Below are 12577 nucleotides of genomic sequence, written 5' to 3'. Positions count from 1 at the left end.
GCTGACTTTGTCAGCTAGTACAGGCTCATCTCAGAAAGCCAGTATTTAAATAAACTTTACACAGCACGTTTCTCCTGCCCCATCCTCACACCTGGACCCCGGCTGCCATGGTCGGCACCGGGATTCACTCACCACAGTGGGCGGGTCATTCCACTCTTCATAGGAGAGGGCAGCATAGGGATAGATGCGGTCGTTGATGATCTGCAGAGTGGCCAGGGCGATGGCTTTGATCGACTGGAAATACGCTTCCCAGAACCACCGTGCCTGGAAAGGAAACAGCATGTGCTCAGTGAGCAAGACAGACACTTGGAAGTGGAAGAACTCGGTGCCCTCTCAGACGCAACTCTGGGTCTGGGTAATTCCGTTATTCCCGCAGGGAGAAAGCCGACGGCAAACGCTCCCTGCTGCTCCTGCCAGCTGCAGGAGAAGAACGCATTTATCAAACGCAGCCAGAACAGTGTGAGCAAATGAAACGCACCCTGGATTCAATCTGAGTAAAAGAGAAACTGTGTCTTGATGAAAGAGACAGTAAAAGAGAAACAGTAAAAGAGAAACTGTGTCTTGATGAGAATAACTCAATGTCATACCAGAACAAGCTATAGTCCTTTTTTTGATCTATACATCAAGTGCATAAATCTTAAGTGTACAATTCAACAAATGTTTAGGTATACATACTCTTATAACTACCACCAAGATAAAGACACCAAACATGCCAGCACTCCCAGAAGAGTCTCTTCTGCTTCCCAGGCACTTTCCCAATCATCCGAGAGTAATCGTCATTCTCATTTCTATCGTGCCTGCTACTGAACGTCATACAAGCGGTATCAAAACTGTTTTTACTCCTTTGCAGCTGACTTCTTTTGTCAACACTTGCAACGTTTGAGTCAGGTTTTGGTGTCAAGGTCATGCTGGCTTCTTAAAATGAGTTGAAAAGTGTTCCTTCCTTTTCTATCCCCTGAGAAATTTTAGGCAAGGCTGGCATTCCTTCTTTCTTGAAAGGTTTAGAAGAATTCACCTAAAAGCCATCTGGGTTAGGAGCTTTCTGGTGTGTGAAGGTTTTTGAAGCATGGATTAATTTTCTTTCACAGACACAGGATTATTTTAATAAGCGTGTTGGTTTCAAAAGTATGATTTTCAAGGAATGTGTTCATTTCATCTACATTGTTAAATGTACTGGGCTCAACGTGTGCTAACATCTACTCGGTGCCTGTGGAATATATAGTCATATACCTCTTTTCATTCCTGATATTGATAATCTGTATATTTTCTTTGTGTTTGCTCTAACCAGATATTTATCAACTTTACCAATCTCTTCAAAAAAAACCGATGCTTGGTTGTTGATTTTCTTTATTGTACTTTCTTTCTTTTTTTTTTTTTTTTTTTTCCTACCTTGTTCCTTTCTGTTCTTACATTTATTTCCTTTCTTCTATTTTGGGGGACTTTAATCCATCTGGCATTTGATTTCTTGAGACTGACATTTAGATTACGAATTTTAATCTTTCTTCATTTCTAATGTATGTTTAAAGCTACAAATTGGCCCCTACGCACCATTTTAAATGTGTCCTACACGATCACATATCATTTTCATTATAACTTAGGTAAAACAATTTTCTAGAAGTATACGGTTTAATTTCCAAACATTTTAGGATTTGCTGTTTATCTTTGTTGCTGACTTCTACTTTGGCTGCACTATGGTCAGAGACCATGTGTTATTTCAAAACATTGCCCTTTATTTCTCTGTCTTCGTCATGCAGCAGGTCCACTGTGATGTACTTAGGTGTGGCTCTTTGGATTTATTCCTCTGAGGATTGTCGAGCCTCTTCACTTCGTGGTTTTGATGTCTTTCACTATTTTTAGAAAACTCTCAGCCAGTATTTCTTTAAATATTGGTTCTGTCACACTCTATTCTCCTAGGACTCTAGATATACATACAGAAATGTTTTTACCACGCCCCATATGTCTCTTAATCTCTTTTCTGCGCTGCCATCTGGGTATATTTTCTAGTAATTTTTCTCCTGGCTCAATAATCTATCTTCTGTGTGTGCGTGCATGCGTGTGTGCGTGTGCGCATGTTTATGTCTGTGTGCGTGTGCCTGCTTGCATCTAAACAGCAGTCTAGACCCACATATTGACTTCTCAACTTAGTTCATATATTTTTAGTTACAAAATTTCCTTTTATCCATCTATTTATTTATGTGTGAGAGACAGAGAGAGCACAAGCAGGGGGAGCGAAAGGCAGAGGGAGAGGGAGAAGCAGGCTCCCCACTGAGCAGGGAGCCCAATGCAGGGCTCAATCCCAGGACCCCGGGATCATGAACTGAGACAAGGGAAGACGCTTAACTGACTGAGCTACCCAGGTACCTCACAAAATTTCTACTTGACTTAATAAAAAGCAGATTTCCTATCTTTGTTAAAATTCCCTTATTTTATTAAGCATAGCTCCTGACTGATAACCCTAATATCCGAATCAACTGTGGGTCTCTTTCTACTATCTGTATTTACTCTTCATTTTGGTCATTTGGTTTCCATTCCTAGCATACCTCTTAATTTTCTTTGGACACCAGACACTCTATATTAAAAACTGTAAAGGTTCTGTATATACAAAATTATCTTCCTCCTAAGTGTAACATTCTTCTGGAAGACACAGAGAATGCAGTCAGACCACTTTAATCCTATCAGTGGCTGGTGTTAAGCTTCGCTAGGGCCAACTTTTTTCCACTTTCCCTTACTCTTGTAGTGTGGCCTTTTGGGGCCCTCGGACAAAGCCTGGGATGTCTACCAGGACCCCTCTATCGCGGCAGGCCCTGAACACCAAACTCCCTCTCACCAGCACTATATATGGTTGCTAGAATGTTTGCACAGCTTGTCAGGCTCCCAGCTGCTGCTTTCTGCAGGGAGTCGTGGAGTCTTACTCTGATCCCGTGCACCTCAGGAGCTGGCAAACACTTCAAGGGAAGACTGCATGCCCAGTTTTTGCTTACTCTCCTGTGGTTCCCATCTTCCTGAATTTTGTCATTCAAGTCCTGGATACTTTGGGGTAGCCCTTAATTTCAACCTCTCAGCCCTATGAGACTGCTACTTTCCAATAGGGCTCCAGATGCCCAGACCGTGATTTAGAAAGTGCCTGCAGGGGAAAGGCCAAAGGAAACAAGGAACTCAGCCTGCTTTCCTTCTCTCAGGAGCCACAGTCCCTTAAGCACTGACTGCCCAGATTGCTCTCGAATGCCTCTATATTATCTATTTTAATAAGCTTTTATCCTTTTTTTTCCCCCTGGCTGGACAGTTACTCTAATACTAGCTACTCTGTCACAGCCCAAAACAGTCTTTTGAAAGAAGACAATCTCTTATCCAAGCAGAGTTTGGATTCAGTCCCCAAGAAAGCAAGATGTTGGTCTCGGTGACCTGTCTGTCCAGCTTCATTCTGACCTGTGATTCCACTCAGAATCAGCAGCTATAAGGATTTCTGCAAGGGAGCAAACATGTGAAAAACAGAACATGAAAAGTTCAAAATATAACTGAAAGAGGTGGAGGAAAAAAGATACTTTCTGGTTTACACCTGCCAACTTTGGTTCTGTTTCCCAGGCAAGTCCTCCATTCATGAGGGAAAGCCTGGGATGATGCCCGCTGAGGTGTGCGATGACTACTTTCTCCACTAAGAGTAAGAAAGAGGCAAAGCCTCACAACGAGGGTTTCTCCTACTCAAAGAAAAGCTGACCCAGATTTAGCTACCAAGGGCATCTGGCTGATGCCATCCTGTAGTGTGCCATCTGGGTACGGCCCGGTGGCTGGCTGCCTGCCACGGCTTCTTAGAAATACTCCACTCACTCCAATCTCACCCCTGCTCAGTCATGTTGCTGCTGTCCTGCCTGTCATCTAGCCAAAATAGTGACATTTTATGAGACCTGAAAGAATCTATCTTCCCTGTGAAAACTTTACTGATCGCCCCCAAACACCAACAATCTCTCCTTACCAGGAAATCCCACAGCACCGACAGCCTTTCTTTATAGGTTATTCTGCACATACTGTTCTAGAATTTTCTTGTTATTTCGGATGACCACTTTTCTCTCTTCCAGCTAGACTGCAAGTTTCCTGGATGTGGAAACTGGCTTTTTTTTTTTTTTTTTTTTTTTAATTATTAGCATCCTTGGAGATGTTAGGATGACCTGTGCAAATATATTTCTGTATGCACAGTCTCATTTGCTCTTCAAAACCAGCTTGTCACTTACCAGGGGCAGTTCCATTTTCTGTGCAAGGAAACCAAGATGCAATGATGTTAAGTGGCCCAGTCACAGCTCAAACCCAGGCTCTTTCCCCCTCCATTCTAGAATACAGGGAGTACCAACCACACTCCAGTTTAGGAAAGGGTCCTTCCTTAAGAAATTAAAAAGGTGTGAAAGTTCACTAAGAAGCATGAGCCCACACATAAACACACACATCTTAAATAGTTACCCCCTCTCTACCCACATGGGTCCATCATTCTGTTCTTTCATTTTAAATCAGATTCAAATGAAGCCACATTCAAACTTAAGCATTCCAAAGCTTTATGTTCATGCTTAGTCACAATAGAGACAGCAGCCTTTGGGATTTACAGGAAACAATGATTGGTAACAAACCACCTTGCACGCCGGCCAGAGGCACAATTGTAGGACAACGCTTCTAATTTAAGATGTCTCAAGTCATCTCGCCCTGTCCACCAAATTGCAGAACACGCAGAAAGGAAGAAACTTTGCCAATAACTGGGGCTCAGGTCTCTCTGCCTGCAGATAAGTGAACTTCTCAAGCTTAATTACTTCTTCGGGACCTCTTAACACTTTGTAGTCTTTAGAAGGCACTGTAACTTATGGCCCCTCCAGGACACAGTATCAGCCACCTGCTGGCAGAGAGGAAGGAGTATTCAACTATGCTGTCAATGTACAAAAGCAGGGCTGTTCCCACCCAGTAAGCAAAGGCGTATTATGTTTTGATTTCCTTTCTGCCCCCTATGACATGGGCCACATTTATCGCTTCCTGAAGAGGTAAATGAGGTGTCTTCAGCAGCTCTGCAAATTCCTCAGTCACTTACCTTGTGGAAGTTGCATGACTGAAGAGTTAAGTCACAGATGCATTGGTCATACCAACATAAACATGACCAGACTGTCTATCCTTTCTTCATTAAACATACGCTACCATAATTTTATAAAACATGCAGATTTCAAAGCACAAGAACCACTAAGTTCTTAGCGCTTTCAATCGTGACAATTATAAAGCTCCTAGAGATCAAGAATTGGGCCAGCTCAAAGCTGTCATAAGCAAACAGGTATTTCAAATTAAAATAACTACTTCAGTTTATACATCAGTTATATACGATTAATTTCTTTGGTTTTTCAGTAACATGAAGCCCAACAGGATGAGCAGTAACAAGTGTTTAAAGAAAGCCAGTGCAGTGTTGTAGAAAGGCTCTGAGCGTCTCAAATTCTGTGACCTCTGTGTCTGGTCAGTCTGCAAGATGGAGAGCACACGACCTATGTCGTGAGGCCACAGACACTCAGTGAAGTTTACAGAGCTCTTCCCGCAGCACCAGGGCAGCAGACAGTCCGAACATGTTAGCTCTGTCCTCAGTACTTACCTCCACCCTGAACCCTCCGGATCGCTGTTGCTTACATTAGAGCACATTCAACACAGCTTGGGGGTAAGAATGGAGGGGGGAGAAGGGGAGAGACAGAATGGGACCGCAAAGTTGTACCCCGGTAAGAGAAGAGAGTTAGAAATAATAAAACCACATCCAATGGGAGTGACAGAACTTTGTACTGAAAAGTCCAAGAACCAGTAACATGTCCCTTCTAGCTTAATCTCCAAGCTGCCAAAGCAGAGGACAGGACTTCTCCAGACACTGGGAGAGCAGGAGCACATCTGGGTTTGTTCTCCACGAACTCCCAGCCTTTGGCACAGGGCCTGTCAGAGAGGAGGCAGTCAAAACACTTGCTGAATGGATCCACCTAACACCACTCCCTCACAGGCACGAGGCAGCACAGGCATCTCATAGAAATTTCCGAATCTTCTAAGTACCAACCCATCATTTAATAATAATGATCCTGGGGCACCTCAGTGGCTCAGTGGGTTAAGCCTCTACCTCCGGCTTAGGTCATGATCTCAAGGTCCTGGGATCAAGCCCCGCATTGGGCTCTCTGCTGGACAGGGAGCCTGCTTCCTCCTCTCTCTCTGCCTACTTGTGATCTCTGTCTGTCAAACAAACAAATAAATAAATAAATCTTTAAAAAAATAAAAATGATCCTATCTTGTATACAGAATTGTAAAAGGTGTGAGGTGGGGGACACAGATTTTCTATTCCTAGGAGGAACAGCAAAGCAGAAATAGGACTACGACTGTCAATCTGAGGGTTTTGAAGGGGCGGGGAGTGGGAGGTTGGGGTACCAGGTGGTGGGTATTATAGAGGGCACGGATTGCATGGAGCACTGGGGTGGTGTAAAAATAATGAATACTGTTATGCTAAAAATAAATAAAAAATAAATTAAAAAAAAAAAAAGACTGTCCCTCACATTATGTTTAGTACAGACTAGGTAGAGACTAGGTATAGACTATAAGGGAGATAAACAGTTCCTAAAACTACACTAGGTTGTTTGTTATCTAGCAGTGGTCAGGATATCAAAAGTACGAAGCTCATATATAAGAACGTAAATGACCCCAGCGTCATCCAGGAGCATTTTCATCCCAAAAGAACAACACTGGCTCTCCCATGCCCTCACAGCAACCAGTCCACTTTGCCCTGCCCTGCTGGTCAGAACCTCCCCAGATGGGACCTGCATCAACGGCCTGTTTTCGCCTGTTAAAGGAGTTTTGTTATGCAGACCACAAACACACACACACAGAGGGAACAGTAAACCAGCCAGTTATGCTTCTGTCCTGAATTCCGACTGGTAATGCTGTCCAAAAACCCGAGAGTATCGTGTACCCACAGGTTCAGCACTTGCTTCGATATCGCCCTATTTCCCTGCCCCACAACCCACCGGCCGGTCAAAACATAAAGCGTTTGCTTCTGCTCGGGAGCAGAAAGCCACAAGAGAACATGGACCCCACCGTAACAATGACAAAAAGCCACCAGAGAACTCACTAGCATCGGAACTGTCTTAGGCCCATCAGAGAGCTTTGGTCATGAGGCAATCAGGGGGGCCCGAATTTCAAAGGGTGACAAGCTCGTCTAGGAATGATGGGACAAATGATTCCAGCTTTGGAGGCTCAGAGAATGTAGAGGTGCTACAGTAAAAGCAGCCAAAGAAAACAACATTTTTAAGAATTAATGAATTCTTAAAACAGTGTGGGCTAGCAGGATTGTTTAGAAGCTCTAGACACAGGAAGTCTGTATTCCCTTGCAAGCTCTTTTCTCCTGGACATTCTTTTTCTCTTTCTTTCTTTCTTTCTTTTTTAAAGATTTTATTTATTTATTTGAGAGTGAGAGAAAGCAAGAAAAGGGGGAGGGTCAGAGAGAGAACAGACTCTCCACTGAGCAGGGAGCCCGATGTGGGACTTGACCCCGGGACTCCAAGATCATGAAACCGAAGGCAGATGCTTAACCAACTGAGCCACCCAGGCACCCCATCTCCTGGACGTTCTTGAGAAAGACCAGGGCAGGGAAGGAAATTAAAGAGAGGCGCCCTCAGCAGCACACAGGTACACTCCACCTACTCCTTGGACATTTTTTTCATCCAAAGCAATGCCTTAAACTCCTAGGGGAGAAGCAGGAAACCTTCCCATCCCTGAGATGCAGACACCGGAAGTACTTGGTGTGGGAGAAGGGTGGAAAGGCAGCCTGGCCCTGGGGACAGGGAGGAGCCCTTCCAGCTCTCCTCAGACCACCACTGAGGGAGCGGCCAAACCAACAGCCTCTGCCCCTACAAGAGGGGCAGGAAACTCTTTCCAACTCAAGACCCCTTCCAAGTAAGGAAGAGTAGTAAGGAAGTAAGGAAGTCTATTGGATTCTAAGTAAGGAAGAGAAGAGAGCTGCCACAGGGAGAAGCAGAACCAGAGAAGCCCCACCTCCAACGCCGGCAAGCAGGCCTGCCCACGGCTGACACTGGCCCCGGGGAAGGGAGATCCCCACCATTCCCACTACGAACCGGGCACCACATACAGACAGTGGTAGTCCGTTGCTGAGGGCAAGAGGCCTCCTACGTGGCACAGGCAAGGCAGGGCCTGCTGGGAGCGGAGGGTGAGGCTGAACTCGAGGAAATCCTTTGGACCCTGCTCCCACATGGAGCACAAGGCAGTGGCTGAAGTCTGAGGTGTGCGGAAGGTGAGCCAGGCAACAGAAAACCCAAACCCGGTGGTTACACATTAGGCCAGTCAACCTCGTGCCCATTTCTGCATGTGACATTTACTTTAGGGTGGTTTTTCCATACGGAATGTCTATCCTTCAACCAAAAGTTACCAGAAACAAAAAAAATAACTGAAAACCATCCATTGTCATAATATAAAGCTGTCAACAGAACCAGACCAAAGACGACCAAGCTGTTGGAACCATTAGACAGGGACTTTAAAATAACTACAATTCATGTGTTAAAGAATCTCTGGTGAAGAAGGTAGACAACTTGCTTCAACAGACCGCAATATTCAACAGACAGATGGAAACTCTAAGAAAACCACCAAATGATATGCCAGAAATACAAATGTGGTATCACCAGTGAAGAATTCCTTCAACTGGCTTATCAGCACCAGCAGGGGAAAAAAACAGTGAACGTGAAATGGAAAATTATCCAAACTGGAATGCCCAGAAGAAAAGGAGCAAAAGAAAACAGAGATCCAAGACTTGTGGGATGGCATCAAATGTTCTGACGTGCCTGTAACTGGAGACCCAGAAGACGGGGAGGAAAACAAGTCAACAGGTATATTTAAAGAAATAAGGGCTAAGAATCTTCCAAAATCAATGAAAAATAACAAAACGGCGACTCAAGAAGCTCAGAGAACCAAGACATTAATAAGGCATTCACCTTCTCCGTCAACAAGTTAAAGGAACAGCCTTCCCATTAAAGTACTTCTGCGTCGGAGCACCAGGGAGATCTGGGACGTTCCCCCTTTACCACACAAGCATCCATGGAACCATTTATTTCAGGAGCAGGCCCGGAAGGTATTTCCACACCTCAGGGACTAATCTCTCAAAGCTGTGTCTGAAGATGAATCTGAAAACTTCCAAAGGGATTCCAAGTCTTTGCAAACACACGTACCAAGGCTCATTATGTCCTTCTCATCTGTTTGCTCTGACAAAATGCCTTCCCTAGCCTCCTGGGCAGCACGCTCCGGGTTACGCTGGTTTGCTCCCTCACTACGTTGCTGGAAAGGGGACAGGGCCAGAGCAGGGGGCCCGATGCCCTCGCCGGACCTCATCACAGCCAGGAGGCGGCAGAGACAGGGTCAGGTCATCTCCACCTGACAGCAGTAAAAACTCAGTGGTTATGTCAAATTATAATCCAAGCATCCTAACTTCTAATTGAGAATTACTGTTAGCTGGCTGGGTGCATCTTTTTCTTTGGCTCACTCCATTTTTCTAAAGGTAAGAGTTACATGAAAAAACATCAGCCGAATGGCTGAGAAGCACTTCTTAGGGACTGAAGGCTTTTCTAGAGTCAAAAGAAGGTCAAAAACATGTGATATACCGTTACTCAACAATTGAACAAACAATAATAAGTAGAATTCACTTTTTTTTAAGTAAAAAACATTTCTGAAGCAAAAAAAGGTTACTACACCTAGGATTTATCAATACTCCATTTTTTCCTTTGATTAAAATACTCATTTTGTTAATTTCATCGCATTTAGAATACCTTGTAACAGAAAACAAGAGAGCCTTTCTCATGCCCTTGTTCAGTTTTTCATGCCCTTGCTCGTGAGCTACTTCATTTGCCCTCTCCAGATGCACCCTCCACCTCAAAGTCCAATACCTCTGGGGCACTCTTCCACCAACCAGTGAAACTTCCCAGTCCCATCCCATCAGTTCCCGGCACCCAACACTGGAGGAGCCCACATGTGTCACACTCACTGGAATTTTATACAAAATCACAGCCCTCTGCAGCAGAGGCCATTTGGCAGTTTTTTGGTAGGTGTCGATCTTTTTTTGTTTCATTACCATGCAAAGTGGTAACTGTTTTTGTTTTTGTTTTTTTTAACTTTATCCTGAAATACTGTGAGGCTTCGAGAAACAATGATAGTACAGAGGGTTCCCGAACATCTCTCACCCAGCTTCCCCTACTCTTACCAACACGTCACCCTGGTACAATGAGCAAAACAAGTCAGTTCACACGTAGTTAATTCCATTTACTAAACGAGAGATTTCTTTGCAGGTTTCCCCAGCCCTCCCCCTAAGGTCCTTTTCCTGTTCCAGGATGGAGTCCGGGGGACTGCGCTGCCTTTAGTTGTCATGTCTCCTTAGTTTCTCTCAATCTGAGACAGTTTTTCAATCTTTTCTGGTCTTTCATGACCTGGACACTTTTGAATAGGACTGGTCAGGCATTTTTCAGAATGTCCCTCATTCTGGGTTGGTCTAACGTTTTCTAATCATGAGACTGAGGTTATGGATTTTGGGATACTCCAGAGGTGATATGCCCCTCTCTCCACATCATTATCAGGGCACGTATGTTATCAACATGACATATTATGGGGAAGTGAACCCCGATCACCTGGTGGGGGTGGGGGGGTCTGCCGGCTTCCCTGTCATAAAGTTACCATCCATTCCATATTCTCATGCTTAGGAGGAAGTCACTATGTTTGGTCTGCCTTCCCAAAGAAGATAATTAAGCTCTACCTCCTAGAGGAAGATGTATCAAAGAATTTTTAGTATTCTTTGAAAAGATTAAAAACTATAAAAGTGTATTCACCCAGTATTACTTTCTCTTTTTTTAGCCTAGTTTACAGACATGTGGTGCTGCATTCTATCACAATCCTTAAATCCCTGGGGATTTGTGGCTTCTGGAAGTATTAAAGCATTTTCTTTCCCCATTAATAATTTCACTAAATAAAAAACCTGACATTTGCCTTAAATGTTAAGTGGATGCCCCATCATATATCTTATCTACTTAAAAGAGAAAAAAAGCACGTAGCCACTTTTTAATTAACAAGCTCAGAGATGAATCTCAAATATTTCTAAATTTCAATGGCTCCTAGTCTCATATTTAACTTTACTCTGATGTGCACATAGAATTACTATTCAAAAACCAAGCACCTAATTTGGTCATGTAAAACAAAACAAACAACAAAAAAAAAAACTAACAGAAGTAATTAATAAGAAAAAAGAAAGGAATTTCAAAAGAAATCTAAAAGTTTTCCATAGATTGGGTACTAGGAAAGGTCTAGAGAATCAGCTAAAAACCTACAGAGCTAGTAATCAAGTTCACTAAAGTAACCAGCTACAAAATAATTTTTTTTTTTAAAGATTTTATTTATTTGACAGAGAGAGATCACAAGTAGGCAGAGAGGCAGGAGAGAGGAAAGGAAGCAGGCTCCCTGCCGAGCAGAGAGCCCGATGCGGGACTCGATCCCAGGTCTCTGAGATCATGACCTGAGCCGAAGGCAGCGGCTTAACCCACTGAGCCACCCAGGAGCCCCAAAATAATTTTTTAATAAATAAATAAAACAGAAGCTGGAACTGTTCAATTTCAGCAATACTCAGCGAGACGTTAGGCACATGAGCTCGTGGCAGGGCCCTTCCGATTACCACAGCTTCTCACAGTACAGATGATCCTCAGTCCTCGTGATAGAAAACGAATGCCTCCCCCAATATCCATTACCTTCCTCGTTTTTACTAACAAAATCAACTTAAAAGTACTAAATAGTCCAGCCTTTTTTGCAATAATGCAAATAATGTGCGCTTTCCTAAATAAAAAGGTAAAGTCTTGCTACAACAAGCCTTCTGGTTTTTTTTCCCTTGGTTCTCCCTCTCCGCTTACCTGGGATGCAAACAGGCTGGCTGGGATTAAAGCAGATGTGTTGTTAAGAAAAGAGAAAGTGAGCATGCTGAAGGTGACAGAGAGGAAGTACAGAAAGAAACCTGTTTCCTTGATGGCATTGCTGAACCACTACTCTTGCCCAGGGACAATCCACTCCTGGGTGTCTTTTAATGTAAGACACATAAACCCTGATTTCCTTAAGCAATTGTTAGTGGAGCTCTCTTTTACATTCATCTAAATATCCTCCTGATACTGTCTTCTTCCATAAAGCCCATAATACGGACTTCATTACCTTAAATACAAAAGCAGTAATTATTTGCAGATGAAAGGATTTTGTATCTAGAAAAATCAAGACATTCAGCTAGAAATCTGCAAAGTAATTACAAAGTCTAGGAAAATAAATAATTATGAAATAAATAGAATAAAAGCAGTAGTCTGATTCTACCTCTAGCTAGGTTACAGAAGATCACAAAAGACTACCGCCTATACCACAATCAGAAAACACTTGACAAAGCAAAAATCTGAATTTTGATTAGAGCCAAATCATCTGTATTCTATAACCTTGTTAAATTCACCTACTAGCACAGTAGTTTGTAGATTACTTTGGCTTTTCTGGGTATACTACAATGTCATTTTCAAATGAAGACATG

The 12577-nt window shown here is 43.3% G+C and overlaps 1 protein-coding gene across 1 annotated transcript in view; it reads right to left on the bottom strand.

Annotated features, from left to right (window-relative positions):
• LOC132008192 (exostosin-2) overlaps window positions 1-12577 on the bottom strand; it is a 140383-nt gene that overhangs the window by 69678 nt on the left and 58128 nt on the right. Inside the window, exon 8 of the mRNA XM_059386606.1 lies at window positions 133-264. Within this exon, the coding sequence (XP_059242589.1) occupies window positions 133-264 (132 nt within the window). The remainder of the gene's footprint in view (window positions 1-132; window positions 265-12577) is intronic.

The sequence above is a fragment of the Mustela nigripes genome, unplaced genomic scaffold, assembly GCF_022355385.1.
Source record: "Mustela nigripes isolate SB6536 unplaced genomic scaffold, MUSNIG.SB6536 HiC_scaffold_76, whole genome shotgun sequence".
In the NCBI taxonomy this organism is placed as follows: Eukaryota; Metazoa; Chordata; class Mammalia; order Carnivora; family Mustelidae; genus Mustela; species Mustela nigripes.
The sequence above is the reverse complement of the archived record's forward strand: the minus strand, read 5'-3'. Positions and strand labels throughout refer to the sequence as shown.